Source organism: Callospermophilus lateralis, chromosome 13 (assembly GCF_048772815.1).
Source record: "Callospermophilus lateralis isolate mCalLat2 chromosome 13, mCalLat2.hap1, whole genome shotgun sequence".
In the NCBI taxonomy this organism is placed as follows: domain Eukaryota; kingdom Metazoa; phylum Chordata; class Mammalia; order Rodentia; family Sciuridae; genus Callospermophilus; species Callospermophilus lateralis.
In genome coordinates this window covers 56,268,434-56,296,360 of record NC_135317.1, presented here as the reverse complement: position 1 = coordinate 56,296,360, position 27,927 = coordinate 56,268,434, and the positions used below count along the sequence as shown (strand labels likewise).

The 27,927-nt window shown below is 40.5% G+C and overlaps 1 protein-coding gene across 1 annotated transcript in view; it reads left to right on the top strand.

Moving 5' to 3' along the window:
• The window catches only part of Smyd3 (SET and MYND domain containing 3), a 706,977-nt gene extending 684,807 nt beyond the window's left edge, over window positions 1-22,170 (top strand). Inside the window, exons 11-12 of the mRNA XM_076873152.1 lie at window positions 4,508-4,616; window positions 21,846-22,170. Of these exons, the coding sequence (XP_076729267.1) occupies window positions 4,508-4,616; window positions 21,846-21,947 (211 nt within the window). The 3' untranslated portion in view covers window positions 21,948-22,170. The remainder of the gene's footprint in view (window positions 1-4,507; window positions 4,617-21,845) is intronic.
• Window positions 22,171-27,927: the final 5,757 nt, after the last annotated feature.

The window sequence follows — 27,927 nt, the reverse complement described above, 5'->3', positions numbered from 1 at the left end:
ACAATATACAACATTGTTATAATATACAAGGTCTATTTACTACATATGGTTATTAAGTCTCTTAAGTCTCTTTTAATCAAGATTGTTCTCTTTGCCTAGCATCTTTTTCTTTTTATGCCATTGACTTATAGAAGATCCTAGGTTTATTCTTCCCTAGCACCCACCACCCCCTTATTATGAATTAGCATCCGCATATCAGAGAAAACATTCAGCCTTTGGGCTTGGCTTATTTCACTTAGATACTCTCCGACTCCATCCATTTATTGGCAAATGCCATAATTTCATTTTTACTTTATATTAGATAGAGGAGAGTGAAGGGAGGGAACGAGATATGGGATAGGAAGGATAGTAGAATGAAACAGACATTATTACCTTATGTACTTATATGACTGCATGACTGATGTGATTCTACAACGTGTACAATCAGAAAAATGATATTATACCTCATCCACATATGATATATCAAAGTGCATAAATGCATTGTACTGTCATGTATAGCTAATTAGCATAAATTTTAAAAAATAAAGTAAAAAAATGCATTTGTACTGAAAAAAATACATTTGTATTGAAAAAAGATTTAAAGTTTTGTAGAGTTTCCCATTGTTGGCAGCAGTTGACTGCTTTTACTTGTTCCTCTGTTATTTATCCTGAAGTGAAATTTGATTTTATGGACTTGATTAGATGAGTTTGGGTTTGTAGATTTGGTTTGGTTTGGTTTGGTTTGGTTTTGACATGGATGCTTTGTAGATAGTATGCAAAATAATTCCTATTTCCTCACATCAGCTGGCACTTCATGTCTGGTTGTTCCATTTTTGTGATGCTAAATTGGTTGGCGGGTTCATAGATAACAACCTAATCCCACCACTGTGAAATTCTCCTCCATGCTTTCATCCAGTGGTTTTCATCTAGTGATGCATTTTCCATGGGTCAGTTATTTTTTCAGGAGATGAAGATGACGATTTTTCTAATTCCATTGCCATTACATATTTATGCACTAAAACTCTTGTAACTAGAGTTCTTTGGTTACTCTGAAATACAACTTAAACAGGCAGGTTAAGCTTTCCTTTTAGGTTTAGTAATGTGTTGATATCAGATTTTTAAAAATAGTCCTGAATACTAAATACCAAAAGCTGCTACCTGTAATGAAACAATGTGATTAGTCATTATATCATATGAAAATCTCACCAGGATCAACAGAGGCCTTGCCATCAGGTATTCTTTCTCTACATCTTTTTAACTTGAGATATTTAAGTTCTCTGATTCTCCACCTCTTTGTATAATAAGACAGCAAGACCTTCATGCCTATAAGTCAAGGTTAAAGCTAGTACATGTGCTTCCTTGGAATCTCTGCTTGTTTAAACTCTTTCCCTTTATGCACTTATTCACCTCAGAAGCACCTAAGGAAATTTGTTCATGTGATTGCTATCATTGTTAACAGCTGAAGAAGTAGAATGACTTGCAAAATAATTTTGTTATTATCAATTTTCTTGGTGTGTGTGTGTGTGTGTGTGTGTGTGTGTGTGTGTGCATGCACATGTGAACATTTCTGTTTCTGAATCTTGGAGCCAACTCTGGCTCCACTGTACCCCAGCAGGTACAGCAGGTACACTGTACCCCAGCAGGTCCTATTGAATCAGCCCTATAACTTGTTTTTTTTTTCTTTTCTCATTGTCACTAAACTTCTTTGAGTCCCTTTGCTCCTAGGCTCTCTTTTCCAATTTTGTTTCCTATGAAATATCCCTCTTTCATGCCTCATCTGCAAGGGGAAACCAAACTTCCCGGCTCTGCATGGGTGCCTCTGCACAGCCTGGCCTCCAGTGTACCCACTCCTCAGGCTCCTCTTCTGGTCAAACCAGTGTGCTCACTCCCCCTTTGCATTCAGTCTCCCGAACCATCATCAGAGCAGCCTGTCCCTTATTCCCCACATGGTTGAGCCAGGATGCTCTCACCTCCTCTGGTCCAAACCAGCTCATTCCTGCTGCTCCCCCAATAACTGTAGTCCCCACTGATCCCCAAGTGCCCATTGTGTATGCCATGGTTTGGTGGCTCTCGTGCTCCTCTCTGTATCTCGTTTTAATTTGCCTCATTTCTGCAACTTAACTATGTGTTAGCCAAGAGCAGGGATTCACCTTGGACTTCTGAGTCCTTACAGCACTGGGCCCAGAACCTGGAATTTCACAGGTGCACCTTCCCCTCACCTTCTCACCGAAATTCCTATATAGTTCCTTCTCTGGTTCAGCTCTCAGCCTGGCCTTGGTTCCTAACAGTCCTGGGGTTGAAGACTACTTGTGGGCCCTCCTCTCTCCTTATCACTGTCATACACAGCAAAGTTGATTTAAAAAAAACTGCACCCTAGGTGGGAATTTCCCCCAGCAGGAGTGAGCTTTGCCAGTTTTCCTTGGGTGCTAATGCAGCAAATGATCATGATTCTTACTCCATATGTCAGCTGGATGGCCTCCAGAAACAAAGCAGGCCCCAAGTGACACCCCTGCTGGGGCTGTGAGACTGATCCAGGAATACTCATGTAGAAGACTCTGCTACCCATCCTCTCCAGATGAAACTCTACTTCATTTTTTTAATATCTTTCAGTGACCGAGGCAGGTACCTGTCACGGCATAATTATGCACTACTTTCTCTGTCATCACAGGACTGAAGATTTTCTTTCCTTCTGCTAACTGATGTGACAGACACCCACTTAGTGGAGAGATTATTAGTATAAAATTACTCTTTGGCCCTTAAATTTAATTATGCCACATTCATAGCAATAAAATAAAATCCTGAATCCAGGTGTGCTTTTCAAGGAAAGTGTCCGGGGCAATTACCTTCTGATAATGGCGTCCTGCGCTTAAGCCTTTTGTCTGGGGTTCTTAAAATCTTTTCCATACAAGTAGATAATGATGTTCATTCTGTAAGGGGTGAGAGGTGAAGAGATTGACCTCGCAGTATTCTCAAGAGATGAAGAAAAATCCAGGACCCAGGTGTCTCCTTTGTTTTCCCCCTTCCCTCTGCCTTTTCAGCTCTTTAAAAAGAGGCCTGGCCAACCTTCTATTGATTTAAATACTTTCCTCCCCAGTAGTGCTTTCCACTCTTGTAAGAGCAGGGATGAAAAAAGTTTCTGTATCACATTTCATGGGAAGAGTTGAGGTTCAGGGAGAGAGAGTGATTTGCACGATACATCTTACACAGCAGCTGAAGTGTGGGGTCCACGGGCTCATAAATGAAGAGCAGGGGAACAGTGCCTGGAACAGGCAGGCCCTGAGTGAGTGGTGACTCCTAGGATTGTCTTATGGACATCTGGGGCAGGTACCTACTGTCTCTGGGGAAGCAACATTTGGCATGTGCCCTTGTGTTTTCAACAGTTGAGATGTACTTCCTTCCTCCCTGCACACCCAAGCATTTCTGAATCCTTAAGAGCTAGTTTAGGTCCTGTTCCCTCCTCCATGAAGCCTTCCCCAGTCCACCCAATCAGCAGGCATCTCCCTCTTCATAAACTCTAGTATCAGTTCAACAAATGTGAACTGAATATCTAGCATATGCTAAGTACCACCTGAGTTAGGGACAAAATAAAGCTCTAGCCTATAGCATCATTTTAAAACTTGTTTGAATGTTTTGTCTTTTGTCTGATAAAATTATTTGAGGGAAAAGCACATCAGTACACAGTGTGTTGTCCCCCGCCCCGTGATCTCAAATATACAGCAGGAGCTGAATATTCTCTTGGAGGATGTGGGAGCCAGAAAAGACTGAACTGTTGAATCCAATATGGTACATTCTTATTGAATTGAATTGAAATAATATGGAGTCTTCATGGGGTCTGGAACATAGTCCTAAGTCCTCATTCTTTGTTCTACCACAGCACCCTATTCTGTTCTGTTGAATGTGAAAGAGGTCAAGTATGTGTTGAGTTCCTTCTACATGCACATCATGGAGAAGGGTGCCTCAGTCAAAGGCACTGTAGTACAGTGTAATGACAGGCTAAATATACAAGTGCTGTAAATAGTGGGGACCACAATGAACTCTACAACGAGATTCTTTCAAAGGTCTTTTCAGATTAAAGGGGAGGTATGGTAGAATTTACTTGGGAAATCATGAAACGTTTTATTCATTTATTCAACAAATATATATTGAAAACCAATATTCTGTTCCAGGCTTCAATAGTCCTGGAGCTTAATGGAAAAGGATGGAGGACAGAATTAGTAACTAGTTTCCTGCCTTTTGCCCAACTATAAATACAGAGTCCAAATTTTTGTTTCTCTTCTCCAGTGTCTTGTAGGGAGACATTCTAGTCCTGCCCTGACTTTTTCTGATGCTGACGACATTCTGGGATACTGAAGAGCGCAGTGTGTGAAATCCCCCTGGTACTGCATTCTCCTGGATTACCAAGCTAATTTCCTTTTAGTAGCTCATTAACATGCACAGCCAGTGTTTGCTCCCACTTTCAGTCTCCTGATGAAATGCTGACTGTGAAGGTGAGAGCTACTGACGCTGTTTGCCTTTTGGTTTCTTCCAGGATTTTTTTCCCAGGAAGCCACCCCGTCAGAGGTGTGCAAGTAATGAAAGTCGGCAAACTGCAGTTGCATCAAGGCATGTTTCCGCAAGCAATGAAGAACCTGAGACTGGTGAGTGCTCCAAGATCTTGGGGAGTTCTGCCTGGTACACCTCTTTCTGGCTGTCACTGGGCCTTTTCTTGGTATTTTTTTTTTTTTTTGTAACAACTCTATTTTTAGCACTATATAATGTGCATACACGCACATACCCAAGGTATGCTGGTAAATATTTAACAACCAGCTCTAAAAAGAAAGGAAAAACTGATCTGTGACGTTCTTCAGTTTCTGTGGTATAAATGTACCCCATGTGATTGATTTTAAATTACCCACATGAATCAGCCTGCTCCCAAAGCTCATGACAGTTCTAGTAATCACTCTTGTAAACGGGTGCAAACCAGCCAGAGCATCCCTCTGCACATGTACCCCACCCCACCATGAACAAGCACCCTTCTCTCTGCTGTACACAGTGCATCTCCTCGCATGGCAGGGAAGACTCTTGACCATCTGTTCATGGGCTGCCTTTACAGGCCGCCCCCCGCCCCCCAACACCAGACACACACAGTCACACTGTGCTCTCACCATCGCCTACTCTGACCTGCCAACTCCTGGGTCTTTACAAAGCTCTATTCTCTGCCTTAAATTCCCTCCCTACACCCTCCTCCCTGGACCTAGCAGAGCTCTACTGATCCTTTAAGGCTCAGCTCCAATGTCATTTTCTTCTTTATAACCACAAATCTTTGCTCACTCAGCCTGTCGAGAGCACTTCCCGTATTGTTGTAAGCATACCTGGAGATACACCCTCCCAACCCCAGGAGCCTGCGAGGTCCCTGTGGTTGTCTTTGTAACTAATTCAGTGCCATGTATGATACCCAGAACATAAGAAGTACTCATTGTTGGGGAAGAAGGGAAGGAGAGAGGAAGGTCGGTCAATATGATCTTAGCAATAAGTGCTGAGAAACTAAATGGGAGAACTGGGTCTGTGTTCAAACACCTTGTTGGAGAGAGACACTTATTTTCACCCTCTTAGGGAATCTCCTTTGCCTAGAGGTGCCCTGGGCTCCTTGCTGTCCTAGCCTTTCCTCTCCTGCAGAATCTCCTTTATCCCAACCCATGACCCTCCAAACAAAGAGCTCATGTGCTCAGCTGGTAGGTACTAGGGAGACCTGGCATACAGGGTTTCACAGGGAACATTGACACTTAATGGGGTCCTCTGGACCACAGTGCCCTTGTCTGAAGAAAGCTGTGATAGAAGAATCAGAGGCCTGCATTAGGAATGCTCAGAGAGTATCCAGGGGCTGGCTTAGCCCATAACAGGGCAATTTTAGATGAGAAAAATGACAAATACCTAAGGGATTCTTAAAAATAAGATTCCCTATTGCTAATTTTTGTTGAACACTAGCCACATTGTCTGCTCCTGATTTCTACTGAAATCAGCCCACAGTCAACAGAAAGAACAGAAGGATTTCCTGAAGGCTCTCAGCTCATCTTGTTCTTTTTACTTTATCTAACATCTTTTCCCAGATTGGTGGAAGAACCACCAAGCAGACTCTTGCAGTCTCAGGAGAACTTTCCATTTCTGGTCTGGTGATTCTTAACCAGTCCAGTCAGCTAAGCAGAAATTCTTATTGGGAGTCTGCTGTGTGAAAGTTTTAGCAGAAAAATAATTCAGGGAATTTCCCCAAATACATGTTATACTCAACCCAGGGTCACCATGCAAATAGGTGTCTCACAAGTGATCATGTTCATCCTTTATGTTTATATGGGACTGGAAACGATTAGTGCCACTCACACATGATCCTACTTGGGCCTCATAACAGACGACAAGCATGTGAGGTCAGCAGGCCAGGAATTTCCAATACCATTTGAAAAATGAAGGCATGAAGGCTTGGAGACACACAAGAGCTTGTCTAAAGTCACAGTATTCAGAGCCAGGTCTAGTTTCTTCAGTGTAATTTAACATATGTTGATAAAATGCTTCTATTTCTCTGAATAAGACCCAGTATTGTCCTTACAACTTAATGGAGGAGACAGGCATGTCATTAAATCCAGGCCAGAATCCAAGGCTCTGCTCTTTTCCTCTAGACTTCCCCATTTAAATAGATGAGGCTTTCTAGTTACACTTGATACACAGAAATCCCTTTAAGTCTAGTCGATTCCTGATGCCAACTCAGAGGAAAATGTGGGAGAGGAAGCAGAGTATATTTGGATCTCTGGAGTTCTTTATGTGAGGCTTGAGTCCTTGCCATCCCACGCAGAACTCTTGAGGGAGGGATCTGATACCCTTAGCTGCAAAGGCAAAATTGAAAGGCCCAGTGGGCTTCTCAGTGTAGGTTTATGGTGTGATGTGACCTGGGCCAATGGTGTGGACCAGCACCAGCCCTTCGATGGCCTCTTGTTGCTCTTTACCCCTTACACCTGGGTCTGTTCTTCTTCTCATGCCCTTCTGTGAGTTGCCTCACCTCACCAAGAAGCTGCCCCTGGTAGTCATCATACCATTCTCCTGTTCCTGTTCCAAAGATAAGTCTAAGCATGGACCCTAATAGCTGCCAAATGAGACGTTCTTGATTTTCTGTCATGAGGCCTGTGCTTAAATTGTACTCTTAACCTGGAACTTCCTATTTGACTCCAGACAAAATCCCTGAGCTTCTTGCCCAGTTCTGATTACGAACCAAGAAGCGAATGTGCACCCCTGGCAGTGTGGTGTAAGAAAAAGAGTGCCCATATTTAAAGTCAGTAGGTTCAGGTTCCAGTCTTACCATTTACCAATTTTGTGACTTGAAGCAAGACACTCAATCTCTCTGAATAGAATTTTAGTTTTAAAATTAATACTGTCCAGGCCGGGGTTGTGGCTCAGTGGTAGAGCATTTGCCTAGCACATGAGAGGTACTGGCTTCGATCCTCAGCACTACATAAAAATAAATGAATAAAATAAAGATATTATATCCATCTATGACTAAAATTTTTTTTAATTTAAAAAATTAATACTATCCTGTAGATTTATTTTGAGAAGTAAATGAGGCTATGTGTGAGAGTGTGCTTGTCAATCTCAAGCGTTTGGAGACTATAAAGGCTTATTATTGCCACAAAAATTCATTCTGATCACTCTACCCCAGCTGGTCCCTTTAGTATAACTTGTGTTTGTAGTTTGGGCTTACGGTTCTCCTCCTGAAGAGTTATGCTGTATGGCAGCTCCAGCAGCTCACTAAGGTGTGCTATTTCTGTAAGATGAGAGGAAATTCCTTAAGGGTCCCTGTCTGGTATACCTTTTGTACCTCCTAGTGCCAACAAACAGACACACATAGTCACACATGCCCCAAACACAAGTTCTATTAAATCCATGCTTGAATGCATGGATTTCTTAATGGATGGAGGACTTTAAAAGCCTCACCCTGGCACTGTTCTTTTAGCTAAATGTGGCAAACTGACCAGACCCTGTCATGACTTTTGCTGAGCATTTGCTAGCAGGGGAATGGCCTGAACATGTCCCTCTCTATGAGAGCTCATATGACCTTTGAACCCACATACAGTTCTTTCCTGCAGAAAGCCTCAGTCTTGAGATTTCTGGGGACTCAGGCAACCTGGAGAAAGGAAGGAGAAGCTATATTCACTATATTCTTTGCCTTTTGAAACTGTTTTGCTCTCTAGATGGGTACCCAAGGGTATTCTTTCTTGTCTTAGAATCCTGGAAATAATGGAACAAAATAGCTTGAATGAGTTTTTCAAAGCCTGAGTGTGGAACAGAAGAAATCAGAGAAGCTTCAGAAACAGAAATCTGTTATAGATTCAATTAGGACCCAGCCTCCTCCAGGAAAGGAATCCACTTAGCCAGCTCTGATTTGGTTTAGGTTTTCATCTCCACTGGGCTCTGCTGAAATTCTTGTGATTGCTGCCACAGGACAGGCCTGGAGTCCCTTCACAGTGCTCCCCTCCTGCTTTCTCTTATCTCTAATCTTTTTTCATTTCTTTCCATATATTTCTTGGAAGGATTTTATTTGCCACTGACTTGACTTCTTGAATCTCAAGGACAACACTCCCCATCTGAGCTGTCTTGCCAATGAAACTGTTTCTTTTCCATGAAGTCAGGTTGTATGATCAGCCTTCTTTTGTCTCAGTAACTGTTTTTTAAAATATAGATTCAAATTTCATACACTACACTTTTTTTCTCTTCTCATTTTTAAATTTTATTTCATTTTTCTTGTTTAGGTACTGGGAATTGAACCCAGGTGTGCTTAACCACCAAGTTACATCCCCAGCCCTTTTTATTTTGAGACAGGGTCTTGCTAATTGCTGAGGCTAACCTCAGATGATAGCCTTCCTCATCAATGGGATTACAGGCATGTGCTACCATACCTGGCTCTTCACATCTCATTTTGAAGATCTGTTTAGTTTTTTCTGGGTCCATAGAAGAAATGCAGACTATAAGTCTCATTAGTTGCTCCTTTCGTCGTTGCACAGTTATCAGCTATTCCCAATAACTGTGGAGAGTTTAAAGCACAACCACACTGGTCTTTCACTCCAGCCTGCACCCTTATTTCTAGCCACTAACAACGACTATTTCTAGCCCTTAACGATAACAATAAGGCATGTATTTCAATTTTTCATTTATTTTTCTTTAATTTTTTTTATTACTGCATTATAGATATCCATAATAGTGGGGTTTATTTCATTTTGAAATCATCACATGCATGGAAAATAATTTGCTCCATTTCAATCCCCATTACTTCCTCTTTCCATTCCCTCCTCACTCCCCTTGTTCCCCTTCCTCTACTCCACTGGTCTTCCTTCTATTTATTGTGTTTTTAAATTGATGCTTCTCGGGGCTGGGGATGTGGCTCAAGCGGTAGCACGCTCGCCTGGCATGCGTGCGGCCCGGGTTCGAGTCTCAGCACCACATACAAACAAAGATGTTGTGTCCGCCAAGAACTAAAAAATAAATATTAAAATAAATAAATAAATAAATTGATGCTTCCCATTTCTTAATTTGGTATCACATTTTGTAAAGAATGATATACAATTTATGGCATGGATTAGTTGAAACACTTCTGGCTGCAGATGACAAAAATTGAATTTGAACTTTCTTAAGGAAAAAAGAAAGGGGGGGGGTCTAGGCCCATGTAAAGGAAATGTCCAGGGTTACATCAGCTCAAGGCATGGTTAGATCCAGGTACATCATCTGGTCTTCAGCTGTCTCCATCTCCTTCTCTATTTAGCTGTCATCTGTGTTGGCGTTATCCTCAGGCAGCATTCTCTTTGGGGTGGCAAGATGGTCACCAGTAGCATGGAGCTTACATTCTAAAGAGTTGGGCAGGGGCTGGGGTTGTAGCTCAGCGATAGCACACTCACCTAGCACAAGCAAGGTGCTGGGTTCAATCCTCAACACCACAAAAAAATTAAATAAATAAAGGTATTTTGTCCAGCTACAAACACACACACACACACACACACACACACACACACACACACACATATATATATCTTTTTAAAAAAGAGTTGGGACAATCCAGCTGTGATTGATTAAGTGAGAGAACAGTCACATGTGAGGCTCCAGGGTTGCAGTGACTATTCAGTGGACCCTCAAATAGCCAAAAGCAGACTTGAAAAGGGACAAAATTGGAAGATTCACAATTCTTGATTTCAAAATTTGCTACAAAGCTACAGTAATCAAAACAATGCCCTGATACCTCAACCTATAGAATACAATAGAAAGCCCAGAAATAAACGTATATATTAAAAAAATTATTTTCAACTAGGTTATCAAAACCATTTCATGGGAAGTACATTTTCTTCAATAAATGGTTTTGGGTAAATTAGACATCTACACAACAAAAAGTCAAAATAGCTGGAAACCATGAACACATATTCATGCTAACACTGAATGTTAAAGGTTTCAACTCCCCAATCAAAAGACATAGATTAGCAGAATGGATCAAACAAGATCCAACTACATGCGCTTTACAAGAGACTCATCTTATAGGCAAAGACACCCAGAGGCTGAAGGTAAAAGGAAGGAAAAAATATTTCATGCAAACAGACTCTAAAAGCAAGCAGGATAGCTATTCTCATATCTGATAAAGAAGATTTCAAGCAAAACTGATCTAAAGAGACAAACAAGGGAACAATTCAACAAGAAGATATAGTGATAGTGAATATTTGTGCCCCAAATGTCAGTGTATACAATTACATTTAAAAAATACTTTATGACAATAAGTCTCAGATCGACCCCAACACAGTAATACAGCGTGATTTCAACATACCCTTATCACCAATAGACATGTCATCAAAACATAAAATCAATAACAATATTTCCAATCTAAATAAATATTTCCAATCTAAATAAATCAAATGGACCTACCTAACATATATTTGCAGAATATTTCACCCCAAAACAGCTGAATTTACCTTCTTCTCAGCAGCTAATGAAATTTTTTCCAAAATTCTAAATTCTAAAATTCCAAATTCTAGGTCACATAGTAAATCTTAGCAAAAAAAAAAAAAAAAAAAAAACACCAATATAATCCCATGCATCCTATCAGGTCATAATGGAATGAAACTAGAAATCAACAGCAAGAAAAATAATAGAAACCATAGAAGCACATGGAGATTGAAGAATGGATCAAAGGAGAAATGAGAGTAGGAATCAAGAAATTCTTAAAAATGAATGGGAACAGAGATACAATTTATCAAAATCTCTGGGACAATATTAAAGAAGTTCTAAAAGGAAAATTTATAGAGCTGAGTGCCTACATTAAAAAAAAAAAAAAAAAAGTCTCGCTATGTACAGTGGCACATGCTTGTAATCCCAGTGGCTTGGGAGGCTGAGGCAGGAGGATCACAAGTTCAGTGCCAGCCTCAGCAAAAGCAAGGGGCTAAACAATTCAATGAGACCCTGTTTCTAAATAAAATACAAAATAAGGCTGGGGATGTGGCTCAGTGATTGAATACCCCTGAGTTCAATCCCTGGTCGCTCCCACTTCCCAAAAAATAATAGGTCTCAAATAAATATGCTATGTTCCACTTCAAGGCCTTAGAAAAAGAATAACCACCTAATTTCAAAATCAGTAGAGGACAGGAAATAATTAACATCAGAGCCAAAATTAATGAAATTGAGAATTAAAATAATACACAGGGGGCTGGGGATGTGGCTCAAGCGGTAGCACGCTCGCCTGGCATGCGCAGGGCGCTGGGTTCTATCCTCAGCACCACATAAAAATAAAATAAAGATGTTGTGTCCACCAAAAACTAAAAAATAAAATTAAAAAAAACAATACACAGGACCAATGCAACTAAGTTATTTCTTCAAAAAGATAAGTAAGATTGCTAAGCCCTCAGCCAAACTGACCAAAAGAGGGAGAGAGAAAAACCAAATCAATCAAATTAGAGATCCAAATGGTGATATTACCACATACTCTTCTGAAATCCAGAGGATCATCAGAACCTTTTTTGAAAATTTACAATCCAATAAACTAGAAAATCTAGAAGACATTGACAGATTTCTAAATGTATGTGACCTGCCCAAATTAACCAGGAAGATTTAGAAAACCTAAACAGATCAATTTCAAGTAGTGAAAAAAAGCAATTAAAAGTCTTCCAGAAAAAGAGAAACCAAGGACCAGATGGATTATCAGCAGAGTCCTAACAACCTTTAAAGAAGAACAAAAACCAATCTTTCTCAAATTATTCCATGAAATTGGAAGGGAGTGAACACTCCTAAATACATTATATGAAGCCAGAAAAACTCTGATACCCAAACCAGACAGACTCATCAAGGAAAGACTGCCAGAGGCCAATATTCCTGGTTAGCATAGATGCACAAATTTTTAATTAAAAGCAAACTGCATTCAAAATCACATAAAGAATATAAAACACCATGAGCCAGTGGGTTTCATTCCAGGGCTGCAAGTTTGGTCCAACATATACAAATTAATATAATTCACCACTTAACAAAATTAAGGACAAGAATCACATGATTATCTCAACAGATGCAGAAGAGTCAGATGATAAAATCCAACACCCTCTCATTTTAAAAATACTGGAGAAGCTAGAGATGGAAGTAACTTTCCTCAACATCATAAAGGGTACTTATGACAAACCCAAAGTCAACATCATACTGAATGGAGAAAAACTAAAAGCATTTCCTCTAAAATCAGGAACAAGACAAGGCTGTCCACCCTCTCCACTTCTATTCAATAGAGATCTAAAAATGTTAGAGCAATCAGGCAAGAGAAGGAAATCAAAGGAATACAAATAGGAAATGAAAAAGCCTTATCCCTGGTTGCCAACAACATGCTCTTACATCCAAAATACTCCACCAGGAGACTTCTAGAGCATATAAATGAGGCCAGCAGGATACAAGATCAACACTCATAAATCAATAGCTTTCCTAAATTCCAGCAGTGATTCAGCTGAGGAAGAAATAAGGGAAAGCATCACATTCACAATATCCTAAAAAAATAAAATAAAATAAAATACTTGGGAATTAATCTAATCAAGAATGTAAAAGAGCTCTACAATAAAAATTATAGAGCATTAAAGAAAGAAATGGAAGATGACCTTAGAAGATGGAAATACCTCCCATGTACTCTGATAGGCAGAATTAATATTGTCAAAATAACTATATTACCAAAACCAATATACAGATTCAGTGCAATTTTTATCAAAATGCCAATGACATTCTTTACAGAGTTAGAAAAAACAATTCTTAAATTCATTTGGAAGAATAAGAAACCCAGAATAGCCAAAGCAATACTAAGCAAGAAAAATGATGCAGTAGACCTCACAATATCTGATCTGAAATTATACTACAGAGTTATAATAACAAAACCAGCATGGTATTGACATCAAAATAGACATGAAGACCAATGGAACAGAGTAGAAGACAGAGACAAATCCACATACTTATAGCCATCTGTTACTTGACAAGTGTGCCAAAAAAATATTTTGGAGAAAAGACACACTTTTTAACAAATGATGCTGGGAAAACTGGATAGCTGTATATAGAAAAATGAAACTAGATCCCTGTCTCTCAACTGGCACAAAAGTCAAATCAAAATGGAACAAATAATTAGGAATTAAATAGGAAGGCTTACAACTGTTAGAAGAAAACATAGATCAATACTCCATCATATAGGTTCAGGCACTAACTTACTCAACAGTATTTCTAAAATCAAGAAATTACACCAAGAATCAATATGTAGGATGACATCAAATTAAAAAGTTCTGCAGCAAAATAAGTTAGAGTAGAAGGGGGAGCCTGCAAGATAGAAGAAAAATCTTTGCCAACTACTCCTTCAATAGGGGAATAACGTCCAGAATATATAAACAACTCAAAAAGCTTAATAACTCAATCAATAAATGGGCAAAAGAACTAGACGAATACTTCTCAAAAGAAGAAACACAAAAGGTCAACAAATATGTGAAAAAAGTGTTGGGCATCTCTAGCAATCTGGGAAATGCAAATCAAAAGTACAGTAAGATTTTATCTTACTCCCAGGAGAATGACAATGATGAAGAATACAAATAATAATAAGTGTTGGTGAAGGTATGAAGAAAAAGATACACTCATACATTGTTGATGGGACAGCAGCTAAAACAACTACTCTGGGAAGCAATATGGAGATTCCTCAGAAGACTAGGAATGAAACCTCCATATGACTAAGCTATCCCACTCCTCAGTATTTTCCTAAAAGAACTAAAATAAGCATTCTATAGCAATACAGCCACCTCAATGTTTATATTAGTGCAATTTACAACAGCTAAATTATGTAACCAATGCAGATGCCCATTAATAGATTAATGGATTAAGAAATGGTGGTTTAGGGGCTGGGGTTGTGACTCAGAGGAACAATGCCCACCTAGCATGCATCGTCACTGGGTTCAATCCTCAGCACCACATAAAAATAAAATAAAGATATTGGTTCTACCTACAACTAAAAAATAAATATTTTTTTAACAAAAGAAATGGTGGTATACATACACACACTCAGCCATAAAGAAGAATGAAATTATGGCATTTGCTGGTAAATAGATAGAAATGGAGACTATCATGCTTAGTGAATTAAGCCAGACTCAGAAACTCAAAGGTCAAATATTATCTCTCATATGTGAAAGCTAAAGTAAAATAAAAGAAAGGAGGAGAGAAGGGTAGGATATCATAAAGATATAGAGAAGATCAATATTGTAGAATAAGGAGATTAAGAGGCAGAATAGAAGGATGAGAAAGGGAGGCAATATGGAATTAATTATTTAAAAATCACATTATGTGCATATATAAATATACCACAGGGAATTTCAACTTTCTTGCATAAGTAAAAAGAACAAATGAAATGTAAATAAACAGATGATCAAAAGAAAGTTTAGCAGAGTAGAGGAAAGAGAAGCAGGGAGGGAAGAAGGGGGAATCATGAACTGATTCCATGTGTGTATGATTTTGTCAGGGTGAATTCAACTACTATGTGTAACTATAAATCTCTAATAAATTTTTTAATGTTTGAATAACCTACAGAAGTACACAAATAGGAAAATAGAAACAAAAAGAGCAGAAAGCAATGAAGAAAAAATAAAATGGCAGACTTAAACCCTAATGTATTAATAATTATCCTGTAAGTTATATAAGTAGCTCTGTTAAAAACGTAAATTTTATAAATATTCAAATTAAAAGGTAGAGCTTAATAGAACAGATTTTTTTTTTGCTTTTATTTTATTTATTTATCATTATGTGGTGCTGAGGATCAAACCCAGGACCCTGTACGTGCTAGGTGAGTGCTCTACTGCTGAGCCACAACCCCAGCCCCAAAACGGATTTTTTTAATATGACCCAATTATATGCTGTCTATAAGAAGCTCTCTTTATAAGGATTTGGGAATTTGAAAGTAAAAGAATGGAAAAGGTGCATCAGGAAAACATAATCAAAGTAAAGCTAGAGTGGCAATATAAGCATCAGGAAAAGTAGATTTCAGGGCAGAGAAAATTTTACTAGAGACATGGAACATTATATAATGAAAAAAGTCAATCTACCAAGAAGGCATAATAATACTAAATATATATGCACCAAACCACCAAGGTGTAAAATATTGCAACCAAAACTTATAGAGCTGAAAGGAGAAAATAGAGAAAGCCAGAAATATAGCTGGGTACATCAAAACCCCTCTATTCATAGTTGATAGAACAACTAGACAGGAAATCAGCAAGACTATCGGAAAATTCAATGATGCCATCAACCAATAGGATTAAACTGACATTTTTACAATATTCCACCCAACAGCAGAATGCACGTTCTTTTCTAGAATCTGCAGAATATAGATTAGGATAGACTATATTCTGGGCCTTTAACCAAATCTCAATAAATGTAAAATAATACAAGTTATACAAAATAAATTCTCAGACCATGATGGGATTAACTTGGAAATCATCACCAGTATTTGGAAATGAAACCAGTTCTCCGTCTCCTAGCCCTGTGTCTTGTGTGGTGCACTGGAGAACACACTGTACTCCAATTGCCCTTTAAGTTTATCTTGTTCGATCTTCTCATTCAGTTGAGGAAACAGTCTCAGAAAGGAGGTAGGACTTCTTTAGGGCTTCTTAGATACTTAATAAATATTCATTGAATTGATTCATTAATTAAACAAAGTGACACAACAGTAACTCCTTTTGTGGAATAGTTCTAGCCACCGGAAGGCACAGACTTGAGCTCTCCATATTTGTCACCCCTCTTGACCTTTCCCTAGGTGGCCGTGGTCCCTCTGGGCGCTCCAGTACTTCGCATCTTCATTTAACACAGGCTGTTTCCCTGTGACAACTAGGAGTCACAAGCTGTTTCTCTTGACAGTAGGAGTGGAGTGGGGTCAGCAGGGTGCTGCTTGGCTCAGATGGGTGAGCAAAGGTTTTAGGATTTTCTGCTGCCATTGTAAAGAGCTTTTTGTGGCTCCAGGGCATACATTTCCTACTTTGAATGCCCCTGTCACCTCCCCCACCCCAGATGCTTCTTTCATCCTGAGATGAACAGGATAAAAAAACTTGCTTCCATGTTTCCTGTTGTGATCTGATTCCAGAGGTTCTTATCATGCATACATTTCTTTTCCTTCTGATTTTATATCCATATTTAAATCATGCTTGGGGAAGTCATTTATTAGATTCCTCAGGCTGATGGTAGAAAGTATATGAGATCCTTGATAAGCTTAATATATTTGTATTAAAAATTAATATGAAAGCTATATTGTTTCCAACTTTAAATCATAATTCAATTTAATTCATTTTACTTAATATATGGTCACAATTCTAAAATTACTTCAAAAAAAAAGATGAGATTGAAATCAGTTCTGGGGGCCCTTTCTTTATTCCTTAGTGAACCATGTGCCTGTCATATGGCAGACAATCTATGCTGCCATTTCTCCTGTGACATTTAGAATCTATACATGGGTGCAGCACCTCCCCTCTTTGGAGGCTTCAGATGAGTCTTCTGTGAAAGATTATGTGCAGGCTCTTAAAGGCTACCATTAAAAAATAAAATTTAATGGAAAGAGATAAGTTTATCCCAACACATGCACATTGTGATTTTATATTTCCTTAATCTATTTTATATGCTGCTGCAGGAAATTAAACCAAAATTGGCCTCTCTGACATGTGCATGTGTGGCATTTGGGAGGCACTGAGAGAAGGTAGACATAGAGCTACTGGGAGCAATTGTGCTGGTTTGTCAGAGATTCATTGAAATGTAATGTTTGGGGGCAGGGGGAGAGGAAGCACTCCTCATCTTCTGGATGGGCTGAAGAGCTATGCCCAGGGCCACATGGGGCTTTCTTATTGTCTCACATGAGCTGTTTTCCCCAACTCAATGGTAGGTGCTGTTCAGGATAAGGACCAGATGTCCTCCTCCGTCACAGGTCTGAGCTGCAGCTTCCTGTCTGCCCAGCATGTCTCATCATTCATACATGCACACAGGAGAGCCACTGACCTAGCTGCACACTACTGAATTTCCTTTCTTATTCTGCCCATCACTCAGAGAAAAACACAATATTTATTAATCATATCTATATGTAGTTTTGTTTTCTAGGCAAATGATAACAGATATTTTTTCAGCCTCTTTAGCTCTCTGCCCTTCCTACACCCATTTCCTCTCTGGTAGACAAAATCCTCAAACTTAATCTTACCACTTGCATCTCACGCTTATACAAATGTGCGCAGGGACTGCCCCTGCCCTACCTCCACTTCCAGTGTTACAGCCACCATCAAATAAGAGAACACAGAGCATGACCAGCAGCATTTTGACTAAGAACACCCCTGTGGCTCTTCACAGAAACCACATGTAGGAGTCCCAGGGTTCCTTCCCTTGATCACTGTAAACTGTTCACAATGAAGGCTGCATAGTGTGGCCATGGAATGGATGCTGGCCGGTCTTGAGACCTCTCAGGTGCAGTTCCTTTGGTAACTTGAGGGGGCTAGAGGGGATGACCTCCATGACCCCGCCTTAATGAAGCAGCCTGAGGGGTGAAGGGTGAGGGCAGCTTCCCCACCTGACTGGGGGGCTCTATAATTCCAGAGTGGCCCTGGGGCTCCAGGCCTCTTGCTAACACTGAGCCACTTACCCTGCTGTCAGACAGGCAGGTCTGCCCCTTCAGTGAGTGGAAATGTTACCGCTGTTGACCGGTGACGAGTCCTTGCTTCCCAGATGTTGAAGAATAACACCAAAGAAGCACGCCGAGGCAAGGTCAGAGTAGAAATTAGAAGTTTATTAAAGGACAGCAGAAAAGACTTCTCCCGGAGGAAGAAGGGGACCCAAGAGATGGAATCCATGGAAGTGCGGTTGACTCTCCATTTTATAGTTTTTGGTGATGGAATGTAGGTGGGAAGGCCCGAAGGGTGGGTCACAGGTGGGCCAAAGAAGTAATCTGGGCACTTCAAGTTTGCTGTTCATTAACACTTCTTTGGGATGAGCTATCTTCAAATCTGCTGGGGCTGTTCATTAACATTTCTTGGGGATGGGCTATCTTTAAATCTGCTGGGGGCTGTTTCCTGGACTTCATTTCAAGAGTTGCTCAACTTTTCTGGGAATTCATTCTCAATATGGCCTCCATTTTAGATTTCACTCGATATTAGACCCGATTTACCTAACTACACTGACTGCCTAATTTTAAATCTGGCTTCAGAAAGACTCCAGATCCATGGCAATGAACTCTGACCCTGGAGAGCAGACCTGATTTTCAAAGCAGAAAAGTGTGGGGGTTGGGGAGTGAAACTTACTCCTGGAACTGCAGGAACCATGCCAAGGAAGGAGGATTGGCACCAGAAATATGTTCAAAAACCTGCAGACCAACCTTACACTGTCAGGTGACAAGAAGATATCTTTGTGATAAAGGTGATAAAGAAGAGCAGAGAACCTGGAGAAATGTAACCCAGAGGCAAAGCCCCAGCTGAGTGGGGTGTCTCCAGGGAACACAGGCCAGGCACTTGCCAGCAGAGGGCGCCAGTGCTGGCGGCAGGGAGGTGTGCCCTTCCTCAGGCCTGGCTTTTCAGGGTGACAGGGGTGTCCCTTTCTGCAAAGCGCCTTTCAGGCGGTGCTTCCCATCCATTTATCCTCCTTTGCAGATCACAAGCACATCTGGCTCTGTCAAATAGAAGGGAAGAGAACTTACAAGGAAGCTTTCAAGTAAAATTTGCCTGAAGGATCTCTGATGCAGAAACCTCTCTATACTCACGCTGACACACAGGCCTCTGCCTCAGACCTTAGGATGTCCTGAACAGTGGAGTACCCAAGGCAGTGTGGGGAAAAGAGAATAAAACATGAGGCATGTGCTCCCAGAATGGCAGCAGACATTTGTTTTTAATCTGCCTGCAAGGTGGGGGCACCTCCCAATTCCGCCCTCCCACTCCAGACTACCACCACCTCCAGATTGATTTGCCTTTACTGTGCACCTGCAGGTAAACAAGGTAGTCCAGCCCTGGCCTCCTGTGAGTCTGACTCCAGTGTTCAGCTGGGTTCCAGGAGACAGCTCTCTTCCAGGCTGGCAGACCCCACCATTTTTCCCTCTCCCTCTTTGGTTATTTTCTTCCTTCCTTTCTTTCTTTTCTTTTCTTTTGTTTTCTCAGTAGCTAAATGTAGTCTCCCCCTTCTTACCACTAGATGTTTGTTTTCCTTTCTCCCAGCCTAAAGGGAACATTTTTAATGAAGCAAAAAAGAAGCCAGGGGCTGGGCGCCAGGGTGCTCGCCTGTAATCTCAGCAGCTTGGGAGGCTGAGGCAGGAGGATCACGAGTTCAAAGCCAGCCTCAGCAAAGACAAGGCACTAAGCAACTCAGTGAGACCCTGTCTCTAAATAAAATACAAAATAGGGGTGGGGGTGTGACTCAGTGGTCAAGTGCCCCTGGGTTCAATCCCCAGTACCTGCTCTCCAATTCAAAAAAAAAAAAAAAAGCTAGGAACACAGGCTGAAAGCCCCAGTCCACCTGAATGCTTTGCTTCTTCCAGCTTCAGTTTTTCTCCTTTGTCTAAATGAAGGGGTCTCAACTATATGACCAGCAAAATGTTTTCCAGCCTCCAGGTCTCAAATGACTTTAAAGATGTTCATACCCAAGAATTACACTGCTAGAAATTTATCTTAAGCAAATATTTAGCAAAGCAAAACAAACAAAAGTCAGGCTAAAAGATATGTATCGTATCATAATAAAAAATTAAAAGTGATCTAAATTTCTGAGAGTAGTTTAATAAATAATGGTTTACAAACCTGATGGAATCAATTGTATAACCATTAAAATTATAATTATGCTGACTATAAATTAACATTGAGTAATGAATAGTAGTTATTATTTGTTGACAGTTACTCTTTTAATTGTTCTCAGCTGATAGGGCATGCTAGAGTCTCCTGGAGCTCAGGCCCAGCTCCCAGAGAGCAATTTCAGTAGATTAAATGGGTGGTCTGGGTGCTGGTCTGTACAGCCAAGGGTGAGAGTCTTAGGACCATGTGCCAGGGTACTTTGCTGGATATTTAACAGTCACCAGAGCCACATCTGTACAGGTCTCCAGAACACATTCCCACAGGACACAGTGACTCTTGGAATCCCTCACTCCCCCACCCCGAGCCCACCCCGCCTATGATTTGGGCAATCTAAGACGATACTGCTTAAACTCTCATTTACTGGGGCTGCGGTTGTAGCTCAGTGGTAGAGCGCTTGCCTGGAATATGTGAGGCACTGGGTTGATCCTCAGCATCACGTAAAAATAAATATATAAAAATATAGATATTGTGTGCATCTACCATTAAAAATATTTTTTAAAAAATCTCTTATTTATCTCAAAAAAACAATATTGAAGGTATTCTGGTTATTTATTGCTCCATAATTAACTGAGTAGAGTAAAACAACAAAATTGTTTTTACAGATTCTGTGGGTTAGAAATCTGAACAAAGCACAACAGAATGGCATTCTTCTTGTCCACAATGTCTGGTGCCTCATCTAGAAGGATTCACTGATGGGGTTTCATCAGCCTGACTTCTGGTTGGGCACTGGAATTACCAATAAGTTTCTTTATGACACATCTCATGCCTTGGTTAGGGTGGCTTGAAGGATGGGCTCACCTGGGACTGTCACCAAGAGCCACCTACACATGGTTTCTCCACATGACTTGGGCTTCCTCACAGCATGGAGGCTCCTGGTTCTAGGAACAGATAAGCTAGTGAACAAGGTAGAGGCTTTATGGCCTTTTAAGCCAGTAGCTTTCCTTCCACTGTATTCTCTTACTGAAATATTCAGTCACAAGCTCTCCACAACTGCGGAAATATTTTGGAGGTAGAATTGACAAGATTTAGTAATGGACTAAACATGGAAAGTGAAAGATGGGTTCATTGAAATGCCAGTGCCGTAGTGTCATATGATATGAAAAGAACAGAAGAATATATGTAGATAATAATCACAGTCCACATAGATAAGAATTGAATGCAGCATACAAAAGAGTAAAAATATTGTAAGGAGGTATTTCTTCTTTCATGTGACTTAATTGTTTGAGTAGACAATGGTTAAGCCTCTATAAGTAGCCACCTAAACCTGTGCACTGTAACAGCCCCTGAAGATAGTTGTTAGTCACTGGGCCTGGCATGACATGAGAAGTGAGTCTACTTTCCAAACTCTACATTCAGACACCAGCCTTGTCACTTATGTGCTGACTCAGGGAACCACAGTGCTGCAGTCCTGTTAGAGACTGCTCACTGTGCAGACTTGCAGGGTCTCTGGACCCTTAGCATCTTGGGAAAGGGAGGGTGGGTGGCAGGGGCTCACCTGTTTGGAGGTCTGATCTGTCTTCTCTCCTTCCTCTTTAGGCTTTTGATATCATGCGAGTGACACATGGCAGAGAACACAGCCTGATTGAAGATTTGATTCTACTCTTAGAAGAATGTGATGCCAACATAAGAGCATCCTAAGGAAGCCCAGCTGGAGAGAGAGAGATGGCTTGTAACCTTATCGATGCCTTATTGAGGTCACATAATTTGTACTTTGTTTGCTGTATGGATCTTCCTTGTTGAAAATGCTGTTTTGTGTTTATGTAGGTAAATAAAGGCAGACACATGGCTTGTCAACCATAGAATCCCTAGTTGTAGAGAAGCACGATTATAATAAATACAAAAAAAGTTAGTTAAAATGCTATCTGGTAACTTTTTTTCTTTGTTTATTCATTGGTGATTTTAATGTTTAAGATCTCAATGTTCAAGATAGAAAATCTGATTAAAGGCATGACAGAATAAGTTCCAACTTTCTCTTTGAATGTATGTGAACATGATTGAATGAATATCACCATTTTCATACTTGCTTCCAAGCACAAACTTAATTTCCATTTTGGCAAGAGGCAGGATTTTACTATTGCTTTATGTTAGGTTACTTATTGGTTTTGCAGTGCTGGGGACTGCATCCAGAACCTTGCATGTGCTAGGCAAACATTATACCCCAAGCCCTTATTTTATGTTATTTTTTATTAACATGTATTGTCTATATTAATGGGGTGCAGTATGATATTTCAATATGTGCATACAGTATGCAGTGATCAAATCCAACTCCTCACCCCTACCTAGTTTCTAGCCTCTAGAAATCACTATTCTACATTCTAGTTGAACTTTTTTTTAATTAACTTCCTCATATGAAAGAAAATGTGATATTTGTCTTTTAACTTATTCCACTTAACATAATGCCCTCCACTTCCATTCATTTTCCTGCAAATGATAAGATTTAATTCTTCTTGATGACTGGCTAATACTCCACTGTGTATGTATACTCCATTTTCTTTGTTTGTTTTTCTGTTGATGGACCCCTAGGCTGATTCCATATCTTAGCTATTGTGAATAGCACCACAATGAACATGAGCATGCAGGTATGTTTTGTTCGCTGATTTCATTTTCCTTTTGATATATACCCAGAAGTAGGATAACTGGGTCATATCATAGATATATTATTAGTTTTATAAGGAATCTCCACACTGTTTTCCACAGTGGTTATACTAACTCACATTCCCACCTATAGTGTATAAAGATTCCTTTTTCTTCACATCTTTGCCAGCCCCTTTTGTTTTTTGTTTTTGTTTTTATAATAGCCATTTTAACAAGGGTGAGATGGAATCTTATTGTAGTTTTGATTTGCATTTCCCTAATGACTAATGATTTTGAACATTTTTTTCCCCGCCTTTCTTGGCCATAAGAGATGGTCCTATTCATATTATTTACCCATTTTTAAATTGTATTACTCATTTTTAATAGTTTTTTTAAGTTTCTTCTATATCTATTCTGGATATTAATCCTTTGTCAGATGGACAGTGGCAAATATTTTCTCCCATTCTGTAGGTTTTCTAATCTATTTGATTGTATCTTTTACTGTACAATTTTTATGTTGATGTCATTCCATTTATCTATTTGTGTTTTTTTTTCCCCTAAACTTTTGGGGTTATATTCAAAAACTCACTCCCTATACCAGTGTCTATAAAAATCATTGCCAATCCCAATGTACTTTCAGGTCCTACATTAAGTTGGAGTTGATTTCCATGAAGGATGAGAGAGAAGGATCTAGTTTCAATTTCCATCTAGACCTCCAGTTTTCCCAGCACCATTTGATGAAAAGGCTGTTCTTTTTCAATGTGTGTTTTGGCGCCTTCATTGAGAATTAGTTGGTTGGAGATATGTGGGTTTATGTCTGGAATCTCTGTTGTGTTCCACTCACTTGTGTACCTGTTTTTATGCTAGCTCCATGATGTTTGGTTACTATGCCTCTGTAATATGTCTTGAAATTAGGTATTGTGGTGCCTCTGGCTTTGCTCTTTTTGTTCTAGATTGCTTTGTCTAGAAGCAGAATTCAGAGACTGTTGTCTTTATTCTTTGTAATAAGTGATGTTTGTGTACACTGTTTCCAACTACAACTTGAACACAAGAATGTTTATCTTCAATCCTAGAAAGAAGTCATTTTAGATGTTACTAGGAAGGATAGGAAGTCTTACTGCCAAAAATACAAAAATAGTTTATCCAAATGTCTCACATTGCTTTGTGTGAATCTTTCTCATGAGCTTTTTATAATTCTTTGGGTGTGTCATCTTTTTTTTTTCTCCTTAAAATTTTCTTTTCTGTTAATTCCCCAAATCCATGATTTGATATAAGGACAAAGCTCCACTATCCTGTAGAAAGGAAGGTTCTAGAATCCCCCCTCAAACGAGACTTGTTCTCTTTTTCTCTTTTCTATTTCCCAACTCTTTGGCCTGCTTTTCCAACAACAACAACAACAACAAAGCTTTTCTTTTGCTTGTTAAAACAGTTTTTTACAGCTTACTGAACCTGGGAGCAATCGTCCCTCATGCCTAGATGAGACTGGTAGTGCTGGAGCCCTTGGATGCCTATAGCTGAAAGGATTCTGAGAGGGATGCTGTCAGCCATGCCTTATTCCACAAGTGAGGAAACAAGACGCAGCAGTGATGGCAGGATCCAGAGCAGCAACCCACACTCCTGGGTCCTATTTGGGTGCCCTCCCTAACTCACAGGAGGGAGTGGCAAGTCCTCTGGCCTGTGGCTGCCGTGAAGCAGCAAGAAAACACACTCAGAATGATGTCTGCTGGGGCTTGAAGGAACAGACCTTACTGTGTAGCAGATAAAGATGAGAAATGGACACTGAAGTCTTCCTGTCCTACACTGGGCAGCTACAGAGACGGTGAAATGGGCAAGATATTCTGTGTGCTAGTAAGCTCCAAGGCCTCTTCATAAGCTTGCTTTTGCTTCAGAAGCACATCTCCAGGGCATACAGTATATTTAATAACCAAAACAGCACAACAGAAGCCTGTTTTATAAGCGAGGAAACTGAGGCTCACAGTCAGGTGTTCTGAAGTCCCTCCTGATTAACCTAGTGACCTTGAGAAAGGGGCTTACTCTCCGTCTTGGGGAGACCAGTTCCACCCAATTCAACAAATGGTTCCTGTGTTTTTAGGAAAAGGGAACGTGTGGACCAAAGCAGACATGCCCCCATCCTGAAAAACACTCTCTGGTATAGAATTCGTATCCATTATCATTTACTGCACAACAAACTACCCCAGAACTTACTGGCTCAAAGCAATGTTTCTTTATCTCATAATTCTAGTTGAGCTTGTCAGTTCAGGTTTGGTCCAGATGTGACTGGTCATGGATAAGTTCACATTGTCTGCAGCTGCCCGTGAGTGAGCTGGGAGCTCTGAGGTGACTAGTAGCTCATCAGGTGAACCCAGCCTTGTTCACATGGCAGGAGACTTCCAGGAACAATAAATAGGCAAACCCTAATGTATAAATGCATTTCTAACCTGTTTCTGTCACATTTGCCAAAATCCCATGAGCCAAAACCAATCTGAAGGCCAGCCCCAAATCAAAGGATGGATAAACACTCCTGTTCTCAATAGGAGAAGCTACAAAGTCCCACTGCAAGGACATGGATACATGCGGGGAAAGAAATTGTGCAATTTACCACGGTGATCCTTAAACTCTTTAGGTGTTACGGCACATTTAGTGAATTTGATGAAATCTATAGGTCATCTTTCTAGAAAAACATACGAACAATTTGCTTTTAGGATCAGGGATTCTCAGAATCCCTATATGGCTCATCAGTGGACTCCCTGGGTCCTTTATCGAATGAAAAATAGACTTGCCACATTTCAAAAAACACTGGTGGGAATTGTGCTGGAGACTCATTTTTTAAAATTCATTGGGGGAATAGCAGGCCCTAAGAGAAGGTAAAGGTGTAGTAGCTTCCATGCCAGATGGGCAGAGTTTACCGATAGAATGCTGTGTTTGCCAGTTCTCTGAATGAAATTTATCAGTCACTGATGATCCTGGATTAAGAGATTTGCCTTCATGCCTCCTAGAGAAAGTATGATAGACTTTTAAATCCCTCTCAGCTGGTTTGCAGTTTTCTAAGAGGAAAGGGCTCTGTTTGCCTCAACTTTTATTACAAAGCCAACATTAAGTAAAGGTAAACATTTACCCAACAACTTTACAGCAAAATAATTTGGGAGAAGGGAGAAGGGACAGGGAACATAATTTAAAATCCATATCACCAGTGGCTGACGATTTATTGCAACCCCAGCCTCCGCGACTGCTATTTCATTAATCCATAGTCATTGTAGCGGCATGCTTTTTTCACATCAGTAACTTGACGCCATTAGTCGCTCCTCTGGGATGAGAACACATTTAAACTGAAAATGAACACGCTGGGCATAATTTACAGCCATGCCATATGAATGCCAAGAGTGCGGGGGAGGAAGGCTGCCGGGAAGCCTGCTGGATGCTAGGGACCTGCTTCCCCTAGTCAGGCAAGAGGGGCAGGCGGGCGGGAGGGCCGCAGAGCCTGGGGGAGCCAGACAGCCACAAACCACAGAGGCCCCTCAGTCAGACTTCACTGCAAGGGATGAAAGAAATTCTGTACGTGGGGGCCTGTCCCTGAATTATGTCTTGAAAATTCTTTTCTGGTCCCACCGGGAGTTGATGTTCCGCTCCCTCAGAGTAACCCACTAGGATTCTGCAAGGAGAAGATTCTGGGCATTGTCTGCGGAGCACCATGAAATCCTCATGACAAGCAATCATTGGAGGAAGCTTCGGGAAGACACTGGAGCCCTCCATTTCCCTGAGCTCTGTAAGAGATCAAAATGATTGAAGGAAAGAATCAGCAACACCCCCAAATTGGGCTTCTCCTTAAATGTTTTGAGCTTTGTAAGTATCAAATGCTGTTGGCTCCCTGTCAATATATTCAAAACCTACCAAACTGTACTGAAAAACGGATGCTTTGTGTTTGAGTTTGGGTCTGGAATGTCCCCCAAAGTCTTATGTGTTGAAGCTTTGGTCTCCAGTGCAGCAGTGTTCAGATGTGGGGCCCTTGGGAAGCGATTTGATCATGCGAGCTCTGACCTCATCAGCGGATTAATCCATTGATAGCTTCATAAGTTGATGGCATTACTGGGAGGTGGTAGTAACTGCAGGAGTGGGGCCAAGTTGGAGGCAGCAGTCACCGGGAGTGTGCCCTGGAGGGGTATAGCTGGTGCCCAGCTCATCCTATTTCTCTCTCTCTTCACTTTGTGGTTTCCATGAGCTGAGCAACTTCCCTCTGCCACACCCTTCCACCATGATGTTCCTGCCTCAGAGTCTGCCCACCACAGACTGAAACAGTGAACCAAAATGAATCTCCCTGCTAAGTTGTTTTCCTCAGATATTTGGTCCCAGTAATTGGGACAAACACACTAACACATTCTTCCTTCCATATTGAGGTCACACAATCATTTTCCTCCTACTCTTCAGCACGGAAACTCAGTCATTGACTCTCTCTTCTCCTTTATGAAGGGGATAAGTTCTGTTCATCCTCTTAAGTGTTTTATTTTTTAAATTTCCTTCATTTTTATTTTGTATCCATTCCCAGTACCTTTTCAGCCTCCCACCACCTCAGTCCTCTGCCACTGCAGAGATTCATCATTGATCCCATCTATCCTTCCTCTTTTCCTTCTCCCTCATAGCTGTCAGAGTAAACTCCCAGAAACACGGTTTCATCATTTCCTCTTGAAACTCCTCTGTCCAGATCTTAGGGTGACTCTCATTGCCTCCTAAACTCTAAGTTTCAGACTGGCTTTCATCGCCTCAGACGACCGAATCTTACTGCTGCTCCAGCTGGACTCCCCTCCCTCCCCAGACCTTCTCTGTCATGTTTTTATGGTTGATTTGTTTCATACTGACTAAATTTCATTTATTCTCCATGAACCTAAATGTTACCCATTTGTAAAGGTCTAACCCATGCCACCTTCTAACACTTTCTTCTTTTATTGATTCAAATATGTTGCAGTCTGTAACTGTAATTATCATTTCTGATGCTCATGTTGTCTCACCTTTCACTGTTGGGATCTTCAAGTTGGTCCCTTAATTTAGGACC